Below are 20823 nucleotides of genomic sequence, written 5' to 3'. Positions count from 1 at the left end.
TTACCCACTTGCCGCACGGTACCTTATTTCGAAATGGATCGTTGAAGGTAGTTTTTGCGAGTGTTCACCGCATCAATGCAAAGGCGCCACTGTATATGGGATTTAATATTGTGACAACATTGCTGTTCTGTCAAACACACAAGGCTACGGTGGCGCTATCTATGCTTTCCATAGCGGACGTTTTGGTTATTTTAATGATCCATTCAGAACAGTTTATGATGATGTTCTACATCTGAATCTAACTTCTTATCTTAACTTTGATATCATTCCGATATTCGCAAATCCAAATTGAAATTTTATTCTTTCTTCAGAACTCATAGTAGGGAGAGATCCTCTAGTACCGAATAATGAATATAAATGAGATGTCCTTCAAATAAACTCCCAGTGTTTTCTCGTGGAAGTGCAAAGGACTCCTCGGCTTCTATAAAGCAGGTAGCACGTCAACATTTCCCTCCCATCCCAACATTGTCCTGCATTCGGACGCAGCAGGCGCCGGTATTGTTTGTTGTAGTAATGAGAGCACCAGTATTTAGCATTGAGAATGCTACTGATCCTGAGTAGCGTCTGTTGATTCCCTGTGTAAGTATAGCTGTTCTTGCAATAACGGAATAGCAACTGCGGGCGGACAATCATGCTCATGTTTTTCAACAATTTTTAGATCGATACACTAGATCCGTATGATTTCCGTTGTCTTAAATTTCACGAATAAATTAGGGTTTTTTCATGGTAGAACTTATCTTATATAATCCAAAAATCCACTTTTTTCACTACACTTGAAAGTTATTAGTATTTATGAACGCTCTGTGCAAAAAGATTAAATTTTAACGAAAATTCTAACTGTCAAACATAAAAAACAGCTGGTATTTTTTCAAATAAGTTACTCAAACATGGTGATTGGAATATTGGTAATGTATTTAGTTTATTATGTATTTATGATAAAACTGTAAGTAAATAAATCTTTCACAAATGTCACAAAGCATTTCTAATTTTGCCATACGATTTTCGCCAATATGAGTGATAAGAAGCTAGTGGGCACTATATTTTGGCGATGAATAGATGAAATATTATTCGAAAATTTACTGGAATTTCTAAAACGACCATTTCCTCATATTAGACGTGGCTGAATGACTTTTTCTGATTATTTTATAAGCATTCCTGTTCTTATTTTTTGTAGAAATTTAAAGAAAACACCCAAAATTATAATAATAAATACAATGTTTTTTTTTATTGAATAGTTCATTTTTAAAGCTCTGTTGGATGCTAATCAAATGTAAAGCATATTCAAAAACTGTGATGTTTATAAAAAAAATATTTGAAAGCGTCAATAATCATTCAATTAGAAATACTTTAAAATTTACCATTTGATGTTTTGTTCAAATGTTTCGAAGCTATTTATGTATTTCAGAGCATTTCCGGAACCTGGAATTAAATTGTTAAACCAGGGAAAAGGGTGGTTGTATAAGGCAAGCGTAACTATAGTTTTACAAAATTTTCGGAGTACTTTTAGCTTAGTTAACTTTAATTTCGGCGTCAAAAAAACGAACCGACTTGTTTGGGCTTCACGAAGCACCACTTACAAAATTTTCGGAGAAATGCGTGACAAAGGGGGTGATGATTTGTGTACCATCCTTATTGAAATCAGCCCAGAAAGTTGTGTTATAATTTTACATCTTATGCACTATGAAAATCATGTTGATTTTCTGTAGTGATGACCTGTCTGATGGATATTGGAGGACTAAATCTTGATAGTTCTTAAAATAGATTGAATCATAATGGTTACATAACAGATATAATCATCGTCAATTCGTTTCTCATTTAAATATCACAATGAATAGTAATTCTGATTTAATTTATTGTAATGTAGCAATATAACAAATAACTATTTTATTACTTATTTTGATGTTTTTGATAAAAATATCAGATCAAATTATTCTGATTGTTATAATCAGAATATCATTCACGATGATATGACAACATTAAAATTAGTTTTTAATTAGATCTCATTCTCCGCTCGGGAATCGCCATGCTCTCTTCGTGAAACATTCTCACTGCCCTCCTGTACCTACTGTGTGATATTCAATATTGCAATGCGCATGGCAAACTGAAATTCCAGTATAGAGGTACATCAATATTATTTGTTTACACTTTTTCAACGTATTTCAGTCGAGAAACAAACCTTAGTGCTCTATGTTAATTGTTATTCCAAAAAATAATGTTAGAAAAAAAAATGAATCATTATGTTTAATATCCAATTATTGTGTTCAACTGCATCTGTGATATTATAGTTTATGAAATGCATCATGTTTGAAGTGAAGTTATAAATAGTTTGGGTGTACCTTTACTACTCGTATACATCGCTATAGTTCGCAGTGGTGTGTGTTTGCATTAAATAACAACTACATACTATATAATATCGAAAAATTATGTAATCAGTAATCCGAAATTATAAAACCGATAGAATTCTACAATTAATAGTTTATGCCGTGAAAGAGCAGCATATCAGACTCGGACAGGCGGAACGAAAAGTCCAACAGAATCAAGCTGTGAGAGCATTCGACGTTGTATCATCATGATCAGTAAATGAGAATAAGTGGTAAATTTGCACATTCTCGACACAGATACTAAACACGTTCAGAGCGAAGCGCGATATACTATTAAGTAGGAAGAAAAAAAACCTTCGAACGCAGTGAGCAGTGTTGTTTGCTTGTACAAGTAGGCACTTGCTTCTAATGTGTGATATTAGATTTGTGGATCAGCGTGAATAAGTGACACTACTTGCAATAATAGTTACTACAGTTCAATCCAAGTGCACTTTGGAGTTGATTAAAACAATCCCAAATTCCAGTGCTTCCTCGGATCCGAAGCAAATCGTGACCTAATGAGTGCGGAAAGAGCGTCAGCCATATCGATTTAATCAAGTGAGATGGAACTCAACGAACATGAAAGGTAAAGGATTGGAGAAGTTTAAGAATTTTGCATTTATTCCTAACATTTCATCTTGACACGCCTGACGTGTGATAGTGCTGCGTTCGCTTCAATACACTATAAAAATCTATTTTAATTACATCAAAGCGCACCGCTGTCTGCGAATCTCCTCTTGCTTTATAGAGTTGAAGATTTTACATTGTGAAAAATATGTGTGCCTACTATGCCGGCATTACTGCGAGCTGTAAAATTATCGATTTTTTATTACATCGCTGTCATCAAAGTTGATGTAAGTGTCACCACAATGTGGAACAAATTGGATGGAATAGTTTTTCAAATTGTTTGAAAATAAATACTAAGTTTATGATAATAAACAAAGCTAACAGTTAAGTGATTTTACTATCAAGTATTTTTTTTATTGAGCTTTTTTTCATACATCTTTTTTAGTATGTCGTCTATTTCAAGATTCAAGATTCAAGATTCAAGAGAAACTTGCCTAGAAAAATGGTCTAAGAAGATGTAAATTTTATTATAAAGTCATCATATCTTTTCATGTGATGATTTCAGTTGTGTATATTTGTGTTATATAAAATGAACATAATATTATTATGATCATGAATTGCACTTGAGTATGGAAATGATAAAAACTGTATTTAAGGTACAACAAGCTAAGTAGCAAAATTCAACAGTGAAAAAAACAGTGTTTTTTTGCTCGGGTATTGTATTTTAAAAATTATTTGTTTATTAAAGTACCCCGGGACAATTGAGAATCCGAGGTAAGTGAGACCTTCCGTTAGAGCTCATTTAGGAAAAAAAATCAAGGAAGAGGTATTGTTCTAGAAAACTGAAGCTACGGAATGTATTTAGTACAAAAATATTATTTTTATTACCATGTGCTCCATGCAACAATTGTCAATTCAGCGCCATTTTCAACTTGCAAAAATTGACACGTTTCACATTTTGCATAGGCTCACAAAAAATAATAAAATCGAATTACAATCTGTAAGCTACCATTTTAAGCATTATTAAAAGCTGCTTACGATAAACAGGTAGGGTGCAGAGCTACTTGGGCACTTCCATAATTCACTTTGACATGGGGAGGCTTTTCTCAGTCGAATTGTCTAAAACTTTGCAGTAAGAAGCACTTCAATACGACGCATATTGTGTCCAAATCAGAGCTCAGTAGCTATAAAAACCCAACTGTTGAAGTGAATCAAAAGTGCCCAAAATAGGAGCAGGCTCCCTATTTTATATTCCCCCCAAAATATCTTTATACCCGGGGTAAGCTTGACCTTTCAAAACAAGCACCAGAATCAGAACTTTTCCTACACCTTTTAAACATTTTCCTAGAAAGTAGCACTAAAACAATCAAGCAAATGATTATTATAAAAAAGATCAATCTCAAAGTAGGGAGACTTACGGCTTCGGCACCATTCGACTATTATCGGCAACAAAATTTAAACGCCGAATACACAGTAATTTCTTATCAAATCACATCAATGAAAACATTCAGATGATTCTTTGTTCTGTCCGCTTCCCACTGACGAGATTTACGAGACTGAACAAACAATACCGCCAGAGATGTCATCAATTCAAATGAACACGCCTCAAAATGCGACTGATTTGGAGCTGCCGAAGAGATTTACCTGCAGCTCTTAAGGGAAAAAGGCCGAAGAGAACGAGGTTGCCGACAATAGTCACATTGACAAGAGATGTTCGCAGCGTTGTAAAAACGTTTCCAAAAGCATTTTGACAAGTCTGTCGGTGTGAATCGTTATAGAATTGAACAACGCATATATGTAAACAGATAAACACGGAATTTGTCTGCTGATGTCCGAGAAAATAATAAAAGAAGCGCGACATCGGCTTAGACTGCCGAGAATACGTAAGTTCCCCTACTTTATTGTTGTGTGCTGACTGGTTTCGTTAGGGTGACCAACCTTGCTATACGCTGTTCGTTCAAAATAGGAAGCTGTTGATATAAGCGAATTCCACCTTCGCAGGTAATTTAGCATCCCATGCCAATTGACGGTTGTTCTCATCCTGCAAGCGCCAAAGAAGTTGCATGATGATTTTAGTCTTAGTAATTACCGCTCCAACAAGCCCTAAGGGGTCAAAAAGGGTTGCGATTTCGGATAAAACCTTCCGTTTGGTTAGAATGGTGTCTTCTGTCAATGACGAAAATCGAAATTTGAACCGGAAGGTATAGACTAGTACACGACACTGAAGACGGCCTTACAGTTGTGGTCGAAATACGCGAATCTGTCAAAGGATACAAACTCTAGTGGAATTGAATGGTATAGCACTAAATTCGGTTTTTTCATCTACTTATATGTATTCTACTAAACAGCTCGAAGATTTATTAACATTTGGGTTCTCTGCTCCGGTAATGACGTCGTCCATATATAAATTCTCCTTTTCTATATAAAAGTTGGTTTTCATGGCTAACTCGATGCTCCCTTGGATAGCAATTGCACTGATTTCGTGTTCTGTAACTCGATACCTCCCTAACTCGATGGTGCCTTCAATATCGAGTAAGGGAGAGTTAACTGTATATACTTGCTGCACAGCTAAAAATATGTTGCAAATTTAAGTTTATTTTCATGCACATATTTGGAGCATCAAAATAAACCTAAATTTCAACGACTAATTCATTATTTTTCAATCGAATTCACTTTAAATTTACACGATCATGTAATATTCAATCATTTTCAGTTGAAAATTGGATGTATATTCATTTGATTTTACATGATGCTGTAACAACACACGAATTTGATTTATTTTTACAGAAGACTTCAGTTTACATTACATTGAAAATTAAATATTTTTTTCTGTGTGGATAAACTGGGCAAACTCTAGGAACGGGTCATCCTAAACGGGGTGGCTAAATGTACGAAGAGCGAGAACGGACTACCAGAAAGGCAGTTCGGAGCCAGTGCTGGAAAGAATCATGCCGTTTACGCAAAATGAACCAATATTAAGCAGGATCCACGCTCACGCGCTCACGAACCAACAGCGACCGATTTACTCACAGATTCTTGCGTCGGAAAACCAGAACAAAACAAATGTAAAAAGAGCGTGATTGCTGGATGAGCAGAGTCTGCTCACAGCCGTTCTTTTTTCCGTTCATAGTTATTTTTTTAATAATTGGGTGAATTATGATTATAATAGATAGATTACAAACTAAAGTACGACAGTTTTAAGATAATTAACCGATATATGGTGTTATTGTAGAAATAACACAATGAATCAGATGCGTGAATGCATGTCAAAATAAAATGATGCGATGCCCTCTACAGTATTTGTGTTTGGGCGATCTTGAGCAAGGAAAGCAAGAACGCAATCGCACAAAAGGAACCACCGATGCGGTAGCATTTTTCTGTTGTGCATGAACAGACTCTGTTCACCGTTTTACACCGTTTTTTTACTGTTCGGAGCCAGGAAGGAAAAGTCGACGCTAGACGCAATGGGCCGAATTCTGCCGAGCTACTCCGAGAATTGAGTGCTGGTGTATGCAACCGACGCTGGCCAAAAGAAGTTAAAAGTAACGACGGGAGTTCCGCAAGGGTCCATACTGGGTCCGACGCTGTGGAATGGGATGTATGATGGGGTCCTATCACTGGAGTTACCCATGGGCGTTGAGATCGTCGGCTTTGCTGATGACGTCGTCCTAACAGTAATAGGTGAAACGCTGGAGGAAGTGGAACTGCTACACATAAAGGCAATGGGCACGGTCGAGAACTGTAATGGAGTCAAGCTGCAGATAGCCCACCACAAAACGGAGGTGCTACTGGTCAGCAATCGTAAAGCGGTTCAAAACGCTGAGATTACCGTCGGGAGACATGTCATAGCATTACAGCGGTCACTAAGACACCTGGATCACGCCCAGGTAGACGATTGACTTAACTTCAACAGCCACGACGACTATGCATGTGAGAAGGCGGCAAAGGCGACCAAGTATCATGCCGAACGCCCATGGTCCGAGAAGCAGTATGAGGCGTCTTTTGGCTAGCGTATCATCGCGGATACTGAGAACGGAGATCCGGCCTGGTGCGCAGCACTGCAAACCAAGCGCAATCGGAACAAGCTCAACAGCACCTTCTGACTCATGGCACTGAGAGTAGCAAACGCATACAGAACAATATCGGAGGCAGCATATGTGATCACCGGGATGATTCCGATTTGCATCACCCTGGGAGAAGACATTAGAGTGTTATCAGAGGAGAGGCACTAGACATGTGAGGAAATTTGCGAGGATCGACTCGCTGGTCCAGTGGCAACAAAATTAGGTTACATCTGAGGAAGGTAGGTGGACCCACAGAATTATCCCGAATGTGTCGACCTGGGTAAACAGGGAGCATGACGTCATGACAGTTCCTGTCAGGTCACGGTTGCTTCAAACAGTATTTGCATCGGTTCGGCCACGCTCTGTCACCATTCTGTCCCGTATGTAATGAGAGAAAGGAAACGCCGGACCATGTTATCTTCGATTGCCCGAGGTTCAACATGGAACGAAGTGCGGCGGCTGCTTTTGGACAGGACTTCAATGCAGACAGAATGGTAAGCGATCCTAACCTTTGGAATCTGGCGAACAATATGGTGGTGGAGATAACTTCTATCTTGCAGAGAAACTGGCGGGAAGAGCAGCGAAATGAGAGACGGAATCGTTTGACCGACCTCGGCACTCGAATAAGCCTGACGAAGAAGGAAGATGAAGATCTTCGCTGTGATAATCTCCGACGTCAGGAAGTCAGGAGGAGAAGAAAGCGAGAAGTGAAGAAGAGAGTTCATCGCATGGAAAGCGATAGAGAAGCAAAGGAAGATGAAAAGGCAGACTGCTCAACATACAAGAGCAAACCACTGAAAGACTGCGCAGAGTGCAAGAGCACAGAGCGGGAAAACGTCAAGAGCGTAATAGAAGTGCACTGCACTGCTTACAGATACTTATAATTTCCAATTGTAGTGAAGTAACTTGTTGTTTTTTTTTATTTGAGATAATTTCACACATGATATCACCCCATCGGTAACAAATCGACTCGAAGAATGACATATTTTGAAAAATTATTCATTCATTCGTAAACATTATAATAAAACAGAAATCATACGGATCTAGTGTATTAGTCTGAGAAATGTTAGAAGTCATGCAAAAATCCGAAGATATAATAATATTTTCATCACTTTTATAAACCTTTCACCGACAGTCCAGTTGGTCCTTCAAGCCGGATATAACGTCGAAGAGTGAATCCAGTGCATCTGAACACAAAAGTGTGAATGCTTTTGGAATGGAAAAAAATCGGTGCAAAGTGCATGTCTGAACACTACATACCAAAGAACGCAATTAGTGTCGTTGTTGAGGACCGTGCCTTTTTTAGGATTGCAGAATCCACACTCTTACGAGTTCGACTAATGTCAAACTTCGATCACATTAATATCTGTTAGAACTGAGGCACCAATACATTTTTTAACCCGAGTCATCTGAAAAACTACCAAAATTAGCGCTAGTTCTGATAATAAATTCAGTTAGTTGCCAGTACCTCAAACAAGAAGCATCTCGAGATTTCTAGTTGAAGTGACCCCAAATAAAGCAGTGTGGTGAAATTATTATATAGCGAGTGCAGTGAATCATTGTGACATCCCCAAGGTTCTTTGTGAACGTTACAAGGTCTTCGTGGTGTTCTGGATCACACATTGTCCGTCGCTGGTGAGTCGGAATTCAAGAGTAGGGTCCTTCTGTAGCCACATCCTGCCACTCCCGAGCCGTTGCCGCAACAGTCGTTGATGTACCCCACCAGATAGAACAATAAGTGAGCATTTGTGCCAGAGAAAGTTAAGTTGTGCCATTACGATAGAAAGATTCTGCCGAGAATGTAGAAAGTAATATTAATAAAAGATGAATATCGTGTACAAGATAATAAAGATAAAAAATGTAAACCATATTTATCAAACATTCAAGTAATCTTTTCCACCCAGAATGCTGAATAGGACGTGAACTTTCATGCAAGATATAGTTTCTTCTATATGGCAAGATACAATACTTTTCTAAATAATCAAAAAACTACTCTTGAGTATCAAAAGAATTATGAACCTTAATGATAAGTACTCTTTAACACATAAAATTTGAATTCTGTGATAAATTAAGCACATAAATCGTTATACAAGCTGGTAAACTTGTACGAAATTGTAAAATAATGCATTTTCAACATACAATATCTCAAAAACTAGACGTGATAGGATATTTTTGAAAACTTCAATAGATCCAGCAGCCCTAAATTAAATAAATATAGGTATTCTGGTGCTTCGCAGTTTATCTTTAATGATCTTCTAAATGACTGTTTCTGGGCAGTCAGCCAAGAAGGATTATTAAAATAATAGAATAACTATTAAAATTATTGTATTGACATAAATACGCGCAACAAATACATTCATTATTCCAAAAGTTACAGGTTTATTTTTTGTTATTGTCCATTTTATTCAAAATGTGTAAACAATATATTTCTGAAATATGTGAAAGCTTTTGTAGATATCCGCAATTACTATAAATCGTTTTTGTGTCTTCTGCGCTATAATAATAGTATAGTAATAAAGCAAATAAAATACAAAGACAATAAATTTTATTTGCAATTGGATGAAATGGACAAATCAAAGCGAAATTTTCGAAAAAGTTGGTGAGAATCTAATCAACGATATCCAATTCGCTAGACAGACGCGTTACCGCTACGCCACGAGAGGGCCATTTTCAATTAATTCAGTATCACAAAACAATAGAACAGATTGTAATTTAATTGTGAATAGTATATTTCTTTCTTCAGTTAACCTGATGGAAAGTATGGGATTTGTATAAAAATTAATGTATTTTTATTCCGACAATAATTTGAGTTAACAACTAATTATGGATATTTCAACTATTTTCAGCTTGGATAAAATCACCAACAGTTACACCATGGAATAAAGGATCTTCAGTTCAAGATTAGCTTTCCTAGTCATTGGGGGGTCGGGCGATTGCCTGTACCCCCTACTAGTGAGATTTTAGCGACAATTAGTATGTTCGAACAAATAAAAACCGAACCAATGGGATTCTACACCGCTTATCCACCACCCCAGGGTGCCCAGACACCAATTACAACAGCCACTCGCACTGACCAAACCCAACAAACCGTAATAGCCGTTAATGAGAGCAAGCCAGTCGTCACCAGTAATGAACCAGTTGTTCCGACCCAACCTGTTAATGTAAGTATTTCTGTACCGCAAACATTTAAACCCTTTAATGTTGGTTATGTTAGCTCTAATTTAAATATGTGTTGTCTAAACATGTCCAATTTAAGGACAGTTTACTAAAAAAAATAACATAACTACGATTTTTGACTTACTTTGAACATTTTAACACTAAATATCAGTACATGCAATAGTTACCTAAGTACTTAAGAGAATGTAAGAAACTTCTTCCCCCTCTCATAGAAATATTTGGCTCCCCTATGCTCAAACGACTTATATTATGGTAAATAGCATCCTCCCAAAGTTTGAAATGAATCGGAAGAAATTTGACTGTGCACTGGCCATTTGAAGTTTATATGGAGATTACTATGGAAAACGCCATCCTTTTGTGTTCAGCCCTCTATCTCTTCGTCATAAAGTTTCATGGGAAAGTGAACACAATCTTCTCATGTGAAATCCTTTCAACTTTGCCGAAGACCACATTTTGATTGGACGTCAGGATAAATTGCTAGTCATAATCATAAACTGGGTATGCATTTTACATGCTTAACCAACTGCCCGGCAGGCAACAGTGCTACTCCTGGTGGGTAGAATAGATCAAAGTAATCCAGGCTACTATGTTCTACAGCAAAACAGCAGTGTTGCTCTAAAAGTAATTGAATGATCATCTCAGCATGATTTAGACTTTATCATCAATAATAACAAATTATCCTCACGTCCCATCAAAATGCAGTCTTCGGCAAAGTTGTAGCTGGGAAGATTTCACATAAGAGGAGCTTGTTCACTGAACACAAAAGCTTTGCCTTTTCCATAGTAATTTCCATATAAACTTCAAATGGCGTGTGCACAACCAAATATCTTCCAAATCACTTCAAATTTTGGGAGAATGATTTTTATCATTATTTACACCGTTTAAGCATAGGGGAGCAAAAATTTCAAAATTTGTATCAGTCTAATGGGCATGTGATAGAATTTATGACCTGCTGTTTAGTATTCAGTACAGTGAGAGTGCTTCAAAGAGATTGAAATTTATCTATGTTTGCTTCTAATAGAATCATTGTTATCCATTCCAGAGTCATTCCACCGCACCAAGCCGAAGTAAAAGGCAAACATGCAAAGTTTGTGGCAAAACATTATCTTCCCCGAGCAGCTATTATGTGCACATGAAACTCCATTCGGGAACGAAACCATTCGCTTGTACGGTAAGTATTGTAGAAAGAATTAAATAATGTTCATTGCAGGGGCATAACTGAAAAAAAAATACTTGTATTTTGTGATTTTTGGTCATTTGATTTCTGAAATATCCTTTGGAGGACCTCCACTCCCTAACCCATATACAAATATTTAAGGCATCAGATATTTTCTTATGTTCGTCATCATAATTTTGAAGAAGAATAGCCATTTGAGGAATTTTTTGAAAAAGCTTCTATCTGACATTGTGTGGCACAAATGTATTTTTAAAGACTGATTTTTTTTGGGGAGTTGAGGTCTCCCAAGTAACATTTCTATAAGCAGGTGACCAATTTTCAAAAGAAATTTACTCCACTTACTTTTGTTGGCGTTACGTCCTTCCAGACATGCCCCATCGTTGCGCTAACAAACTCGGTCCATGGCTGCTTGTCCCACACTTCCAAGATCGTGCTCCAGTTGGTCAAACCACCTAGTTCGTTGCACCTTGTACCAGTCCGATTCGAAATGAACACAATTTTTGCGTGATTGTTGTCTGGTATTTTCACAACGTGTCTTGCCCATAGCATCCTTCCAGCTTTGGCGACATTCTGGGTTCACCGTAGAGTTGCGCAAGCTCGTGGTTTATTCTTCTCCTCCATACGCCGTTCTCACATACTGCGTCAAAGATCGTCCTAAGCACACGTCGTTCGCTTGTAGGTTCTCCTCGAACATTGTGCACGTGTCATGCGCCGTCCACAAACTACATAACTCTCGAAAGGAAGGGGGGGGGTAGGTTCAGGCGTTACGGCATGGCATGGCGATAGACGGCAGAAGATGATCTGAGAAAGCACTTTTGTCAACCTTTTTTATTGGTTATTTTACTCCCTTCTTGTGCTCCTGTAGTAACTGTTATGTATACTAGATTCTGGCTATCAATCGGTGCCGACAAGTAGCCGGGTCTTTAGCCGGGCCGATTTTAATAAGTTCGGTCCAATGCCATCCTTCCCAGCTGCTTTGATGTTCTGACCTATTGTGAGAGTTGGCACGTCTCCCTCATCCGTCGCACCGATAAAGCCATTCCTCCTGCTGCCTTGGTCTTCCTCCTCTGCCTCATTCAATATTCATCGTAGTGGTGCTTCCACCTTTCAATCACCTCACGTTCGTTCGTCAAGATACCTCCATATTTATCTCGGCACAAAGCCTTTTCAGGATGCGTATAGTTTCTTGTAAAACTTACGTGTTACTTGAAAACGATAAAGCTGCTCTTCCAGGAGACGTTTTTATCCCCGGAATAGATGGGTTTCCCGCATTCGCTTTTGTTTGTTTATTGTTCCACATTTTGACGGGTATACCTTGCTGCAGCATCATCGCCAAAGATGCTTGATTTAGTAATTTAGTCGTAAGAAAATAAGTTAGAGGCGATAAACCTATCAGAAAACATAGTTTTTCTATTTTTCTATTGGTTGATGTATCAGGTATCAGAAGGCCGGCTCCAAAGGCACGTTCCCCACCAGTTGGGAGATTTGTGCCATCGCCATATGTTAGCCTATTTCATCATCTACCCGATGGGAGAGGAAAGGGAAAGGTAAAATGGGAGGAAATAGGGATGGGGTCCCTTGCAGAGGGAAGATCGCATAAGCGAAATGAGAGCTTGTAGCTCCATACCACTATGGGTTCGAACAGCGAACAGCAAAAAGGACACTGCAAAACGCATGAGCGTAAAGAGAGCCTATAACTCATTACCACAGCGGGTTGAGAATAATAGAATGTCCTGAAGATTCAGGCTTCTGAAATCAGTTTCACTTAATAAGTGTTTACCAAATAATTGGAATCGCATTTGCGCAAAAACTGGACAGTTACATATCAGGTGACACGAAGTTCCATAATCAGCACGCTGAATATTTGCCATGTGATAAATGAGTCGGCAGTGGCCTGTCAACGCTCTGACCAAGAGACTGCAATTCTGATTTGACAGATTTGTTAAATACTTCGCCGCCCTTGGAGATGGCTCAGTAATGTACAATTTTGTTCGATGACACGACTCCAAACTATTCCAATATTCCTTGTGCTGCGTTGCCGTCTAAGAATTTATCTGAAGCTTCACCCTGCACTTCGAAATTGGAATATCTGGCTCAGGGCCATTGAAGTCATGCTCCATCGCGAGCTAGCTCATCAGCCAAATTATTTCCAGCGATGGAAGAATGGCCAGGTACCCATACAAGGTTTACGGAGTTGACTGAATTCAGTTCCTCATGCGATAACAAGCTTCGACCTTGAGTTGGCCGAAGCAAGAGCTTTTATAGCAGCCTGACTATCTGAACAGAAGTATATGACTTTACTCATTACGCGCTGTTGAAGTGCTAATGGCACTCCACACATAAGAGCAAATATTTCCGCATGAAAAACGGTGCAGTTTCTACCAAGTGAGTAAAACTGATTCAGCCTTACCTCACGAGAATATACAGCTGCACCAGCTCTACCTTCAAGAAGGGAGCCATCAGTGTAACATACTATATTGTTAGATATACTTCTTTCCAAATAGCCAGACGTCCACTCTTCCCGTGAAGGGAATTGTGTGGTAAATGTCCTGTAAGGAAAGTGACAAGCAATTGTGAGATCACTTGGAGCAAGGGCAATTTTGTCCCAATTCACCAAAAGTGGAAACAACGAAGTGTGTGTAGATCTACGATTCACTGGATTTTTCTCCAGTAGATCCAGTACCCACAAACGGTAAGAGCAAGAAAGTGCTTCTTGTTTAAGATGTATGTGTAGTGGCGCAACGTCGAAAAGGGCCTTGAGCGCTGCTGTGGGAGTTGTAGAGAACGCACCAGACATCGCCATCAAGCACATCCTTTGCAGATGGCCCATTTTTGACTGGATTATTCTCACTTCACCCTTTTGCCACGACACAAGACATCCATATGCCAATATTGGTCGAACAACTGTTGTGTAAATCCATTTGATATATTTGGGTTTGAGGCCCCAAGTTTTACCAAAGGATCGCCGGCATTGACCGAAGGCCATGCAAGCTTTTTTGACTCTGAAATCAATGTGAGGTGTCCATGAAAGTTTGGAATCTAGAATGACTCCGACATACTTTACTTGATCAGTCACATTAATCTCAGTGCCAAAAAGACTTAAAGGTCGAATTCCATCGCGGTTTCGTCTTTCCGTAAAAAGAACAATAGATGTTTTATTTGGGTTAACCGAAAGGCCATATTGGCGACACCAACTCTCGACTACCTGAAGTGTACTTTGCATCAGGTCGAATAGGGTGCTTATGCACATACCAACTATCAAAGATAGATAGTCGTCGGCAAATCCATAAGTTGGAAAAGCGCAATTATTGAGTTGCCTCAATAGCGTATCTGCTACGAGATTCCACAAAAGTGGTGATAAGACTCCCCCTTGGGGGCATCCGCAAACACTCAATTTTCGAATCGCTGCTTGACGCAATGTCGAGAAGAGATGTCGGTTTTTGAGCATTTGATGAATCCAATTGGTAATCATTGTAGGTAGCCCATGGTTTCGTGCGGCTTCCTATATGGCATCGAAAGACACGTTATCAAAGGCACCCTCAATATCCAAGAAAACACCCAAGCAGGATTGCTTCTGAGCGAATGCTTTCTCGATATCGTAAACAACTTTGTGTAAGAGAGTCACAGTGGACTTTCCAGATTGGTAAGCATGTTGATTCACATGAAGAGGCATGTTTGCCAAATAAACATCACGGATGTGATGATCGATAATGCGTTCCAGACATTTCAGAAGAAAAGAGGTCAGACTGATTGGTCTAAAACTCTTCGCTTCTTCATACGACGCACGTCCTCCTTTCGGGATAAACTTTACAGTAATATCACGCCAGGATCTGTGAATGTACCCGGTAGCAAAACTGCTTACAAGTAGCTGTTTCAAAACATGTTTGATAAACTCAAATCCCTTTTGGAGCAGAACAGGATAAATCCCATCCGCTCCTGGAGATTTGAAAGGAGCAAAACTATTAAGTGCCCATTGAATCGATTCAGTAGTTACAATACTGCGAGCCGAGGCCAGAGACTCGTAACTACATGAAAAGACATTTGGTTCATCCGTAGATGCTATGTCCACACATCCGGGGAAGTGTGTATTGAATAAACATTCTAAAACTTCTTCATCGGAGGAAGTAAAGTCACCATTAGGTAAGCGAATTTCGTTCACTTGGAAATCCTTAGATTTTGCAAGGATTTTGTTCAGCCGACTGACTTCACTCAAACTGGAAACATTTGTACGAAGGTTTTTCCAGCCGGATCGTTCAGCAGAACGAAGAGCCTTCTTGTAAGCCTTGCGAGCCGACTTGAACGACTCTGATCCAGCTGAACGGCGTCTGTTCCAACTCCTTCTACATTGTTTCCTGAGTCTAGTCAGATCGGAATTCCACCATGGGGTCCCTCTTGTAGTCTTTACAGACCGCAGAGGACATGCTTCTTCAAAAGCTTCCATAATGTAGGATGTTGTAGTATCAACGGCATCATCCAGATCACTTGGATTTTCAATGGACGGAGAATATCCATGAAATTTGGTCGCCCAGTTTGTTGACCAGGATTCCTGAAACGCAAAATCTGCGCAGTCACATTTGAATGTTCAAAGAAGATGTAGCGATGATCATATAATGATTCCTCATCTGATACATGCCAATTCGTCAACTCGTGACTGATTCTATTCGAGCAGAGCGTTATGTCTAACACTTCTTTTCTATTAGAAACCATGAAGGTTGGGCGATTGCCTATGTTAAGTAATCCAAGGTCTGTACTACTTAAGTATTCCATTAGACTGGAGCCTCTCAAATTGATAACTGAGCTGCCCCAGATGATGTGATGAGCATTAGCATCACTGCCCACAATCAGCGGAAGGCCTTTTGTTACGCAGTGTACGACAACTCGTTTGAAGTCATCCGTTGGGGATGGTTCATCATGTGGTAAATATACCGAACAATAGACGTTTTCCTGTTGAGGTCACCAACAGAAACATCGATTGTGACAGCGCATACATCTCTAGTAGTTAACTCAGAAATGAGTGTAGCAACGATTGCTTTATTAACGAGCACGCATGCGCAGGCATGGAGCGCGAGTTTGCCATTTCAGGTTTGCTGAAAGTAGCAAAAACTGGGTCCACAAGGTTACCTAGATAGAAGTTCCCTCTACGAAAGTAGGGTTCTTGAACTAGCGCCACTTGGGCTGCACCATTTGCATGAGTCTGCAAAGATTGATCGTTGCTGTTCTTTTATGCTGAAGATTGATCTGAGCTAACCTAACCGTAGCCACTACCCAAACTTAGCAGGATTAAGCTTTTTGCAATCTCAGCACGGAAAAGACCAGCAACGAAAAAACCAGATCGGTATCTATTTAAAGTCGCCAAAGGCGAAAGAGCACAGAATACACTGTGTAAAACGCATAATGCGAATCCATATAGGTGATAATTTAAATTAAATGTCAACATATTCATAATCCCACCCTTATTAAGCCTCAGGATAGAGACTGAAGAAGGGCAGCCGATTATCTCGGAGAAACACAAGGTCACCTGCACCATTGCTCCGGGTAGCACAGGAAGGACTCAATACTGTGGAGGGCGCCCTGGTACCCCACAGGCTCCGTTAGCGGTTAGGTTTTATTTAGACCCCCCTAACCATTCATTCCTAGGCACGGTACGCATCACAGCATAAATTAGGGGTCACCTGTGAGGTGGACTTTTACCACCGGAACAGGCAGTCCGTAGTGTTAATTCTTAGCCAGTTGAAAAAAACCGCTACCGACACTACGCGGCTATCTAGGCTGCTCGGGAAAAGGAGGTTAACCCGTTAACGCCCAAGGTATCTCACAATTGGAATTCAGCTCCGTTTTTGTTATTCATAGTCGTATTCCCATAAATTAAACCTTATTTCACCAAAAAAAATCAAGTCTATGGTGGGGATCCAAAAAAATTCTTTAAAGTGTGTCGTCCATATCTAGCTGTTCTATAAGTTTATTTTCGAGATTAATCAAATATATTTTCATGCAGTTAGACCCATTACAATGTAAACAAGTTGAAAAAAACTGCTGGTGTGGGGTAATTCATAAATTACGCCACGTACAGAACTGGAAGGAGGGGGTTACAATGAAACGTGACTACCCGTATAAAAATTGGAATGCATACAAACAGTGTGAAACAGAGGAAAATTGAGGAGGATGAATATGGCAAAACTTTGCGTGACGTAATTTATGGACGTACCCTGATAAAGAAATTGCAACATAAAGAATAAAAATTTCAGAGGCGAAAGGTTCATGCCAGAATCAAATCATTTAGTGACTTCAATTCAATTTTCTGCTCTACCACGTAAGAAAGATACAGACATACATACATTTCCATACATGTACATGTACAATTATGCACACTTATTTATACCAAAAAACAAAATAAAATCTTACATCAAATATTTTGATTTAGAAAAAAACCTACAGATGTTTCAAAATAGTCTTCAAAAAGATTATATAAAACTTGCCAGCTGATAATAGAAACATAACTATCAAAATATTTTTTTCTGGGTCAAGTTATTAGTATATGTGGCTCGGATCTGACAGCGATCGAAATATATAGATTTGCAATATCAGAATTTCATTAGTGCTGATCAAAAGTTAGTTCTTCAGTCAAATATTGGACTCCAACTATTACATGCTTTACAGATGTGAATACTTGAAGCCAACATTATTCGGCTATAAGGTTGAAGTTACTGCATCATTGATGCATATAGTCTTATTCACCGATAGAACTGAATCCACGTGGTCCAAGATTTTTGACACTAGAGCTGGCCAGAATACCTGGGGAGCATACTGAAACGTGCCCGCTCAAATGTCACAGTTCTTGGTCTTAGTGAGATCAGCAAAGAAGGCTCTTTACTGCTACCTCAACGTGTCGCTGGTTCTAAAAAGTAAACAACCATACAAAACTACGACCAAACAATGGTGAAGGCGTAATCAATTTTCTCGAAAACATTCATTTTGGGAATGAGGTAGAATTTTCTGATTAAATTGGCAACAACGTAGCGCGTAGTAAGTAACTGCTTGTAAACAATTTCTTTCAAGCGCATTTATTACCTGTAATTTTGCGAAAAATAATTTTTACTTTTCCACGTTTAAGTCATAAAACTGGTTCTGGACTTAGGTTGGCGGCTATTCAATTTTACTCTCATTTGACAGCCGCCCTTCACCCTTGGAGTTCAGTTCATGGATGGATAAATCAATTTGTCGGTTTTTTCGTTCTTTACTCCCTTCAAAAGATTAAAAGATCTAAATGGTGTCAAGGTTCATCTAAAAATGTAAGGAGCATTGCATCCGAAATAAGCGATTGTTGCTCGGATCAATAGTAAGTATCCATTGTTTTGATCCAGGCTGACCAATTTCTTATTGGTTGTTTCCTTGATGTTTCGCACATAACAACAATTCCCAGCTAATATGTTTTTTTTTTGCGAAAATATCTCCTTTAGTTGATCATCGTTTTCGAAGATACCAATTTTTTCATCACTGGACTTCAATCATGAGAATAACTTCCGAACTAAGAATGGTTAAGGCGAATAGTTTTCTTTGGATTTAATCAGTGGACTGATATATAAACGAATAAAATTTGTGCCCAGTAGTGCCATTTAGATGATTTCCGAAGTAATAAGTTTCCAGGCGAATAGGTCTCATTCAGTTCTCCAACTTTGTCAAAAACACTAACTTCGTATCCAATCTCTAGATTGAGATAAAAGCAAATATGTTTGTCTACTAGCGCGACCTTGGGAGAATTTCCCAAACTACTATGTTTCTGGGCGAATAGATCCCATTTAGTTGAACACTTTTGTCGAAGATACCAATTTAGAGAGTTTGGTTTTTTTCAGTCTCATCGCTGGACTGATATAAAAAAAAAAATAAAATATTTGACCATTAGCGCCACCTTGTGAGTGTTTTCCGAACTAATTTGGTTTTAGGCGAATAGGATTCATTAAGTTGTTCAACATTGTCCATGACACAAACTTTGTATCTAATCACTTGACTGAGATATGAGCAAATACAATCTTTGCCCACTAGCGCCATCTTGTGAGTGTTATAAGGTTTTATCTGACTAAGTATCATTTAGTTGTTCAACATTGTCGAAGACAACAATTTTGTATCTCATAACAAAACTTAGATGCAAGCAAATACAATATTTGCCCACTAGTGCAATCCAGTGAATGTTTTCTGAACTAATAAGTTTTCGGGCGAATAGATCTCATTCAGTTGAACACATTTGTCGAAGACACCAATGTTGTATCTCATCACTGAACTGAGATACAAACAATCAAAATGTTCGACCATTAGCGCCATCTTTTGAGTGTGTTGAAAACACCAACGTTGGGCACCGACCTTTTAGCAAGGTAATAAAACGCGAACTTAGTTTTATTAGCCTATGCTGTAAAGCTGTAATATATTTGTCGTTTAGTTTTAGTATATACAATAATGTCTAATTAGTACTTACAACTTCGGTGTTTTACACAGAGGAACAAAAGGAGGTTCCTTCGCGCCCGTGCTGCATCTTGTTTTCATAATCTTTGTTTTGATATTCATATTTCGACAGCAATGGCGCATACATAAAACACACGAAGAATGACAGACACAAACATGACAGTGCACAGGGGTTCATAACACATTTCTCACGTAACAGAATGTTTTCCGAACAAATAAGGTTTTAGGCGAATAGTTCTCATTTAGTTGATCAACTTTATCGAAGACACCAATTTTGTATCTCATAACTGAACTAAGATATAAGCAAATAAAGTTTTGGCACACTAGCGCCATCTTGGGAGTGTTTTTCGAATTTATAAGGTTCTATGCGAATAGGTATTATTTAGTTGTTCAACACCATTTTTGTATCTCATAACTGAACTAAGATATAAGCAAATAAAGCATTGGCTCGCTAGCGCCATCTTGGGAGTGTTTTCCAAATTTGTAAGGTTCTATGCGAATAGGTATAATTTAGTTGTTCAACTTTGTCGAAGACACCATTTTTGTATCTCATAACTGGGCTAAGATATAAGCAAATAAAGTTTTGGCACACTAGCGCCATCTTGGGAGTGTTTTTCGAATTTATAAGGTTCAATGCGAATAGGTATTATTTAGTTGTTCAACTTTGTCGTAGACACCATTTTTGTATCTTATAACTGGGCTAAGATATAAGCAAATAAAGTTTTGGCCACTAGCGCCATCTTGGGAGTGTTTTCCGTATTTATAAGATTCTATGCGAATATGTATTATTTAGTTGTTCAACTTTGTCGAAGACACCATTTTTGTATCTCATAACCGGGCTAAGATATAAGCAAATAAAATTTTGGCTCACTAGCGCCATCTTGGGAGTGTTTTTCCGAATTTGTAAGGTTCTATGCGAATAGGTATTATTTAGTTGTTCAACTTTGTCGAAGACACCATTTTTGTATCTCATAACCGGGCTAAGATATAAGCAAATAAAATTTTGGCTCACTAGCGCCATCTT

General features: G+C 38.6%; 1 protein-coding gene across 3 annotated transcripts in view; it reads left to right on the top strand.

Moving 5' to 3' along the window:
• Positions 1-2036: 2036 nt before the first annotated feature.
• The window catches only part of LOC5564778 (zinc finger protein 25), a 40601-nt gene continuing 21814 nt past the window's right edge, over positions 2037-20823 (top strand). Inside the window, exons 1-3 of one of the 3 annotated variants that reach the window (XM_021855140.1) lie at positions 2037-2120; positions 9838-10152; positions 11211-11339. In XM_021855140.1, coding sequence (XP_021710832.1) covers positions 9967-10152; positions 11211-11339 — 315 coding nt within the window. In that variant the 5' untranslated portion in view covers positions 2037-2120; positions 9838-9966. Of the gene's footprint in view, positions 2121-2461; positions 2947-9837; positions 10153-11210; positions 11340-20823 lie in introns of those variants that run through there. The other 2 variants (XM_001649061.2, XM_021855141.1) reach the window with 2 other exon arrangements.

The sequence above is a fragment of the Aedes aegypti genome, chromosome 3 (genome assembly GCF_002204515.2).
Source record: "Aedes aegypti strain LVP_AGWG chromosome 3, AaegL5.0 Primary Assembly, whole genome shotgun sequence".
NCBI lineage: Eukaryota > Metazoa > Arthropoda > Insecta > Diptera > Culicidae > Aedes > Aedes aegypti.
Note: the sequence above shows the minus strand (reverse complement) of the source record. Positions and strands in the feature narration are given on the sequence as shown.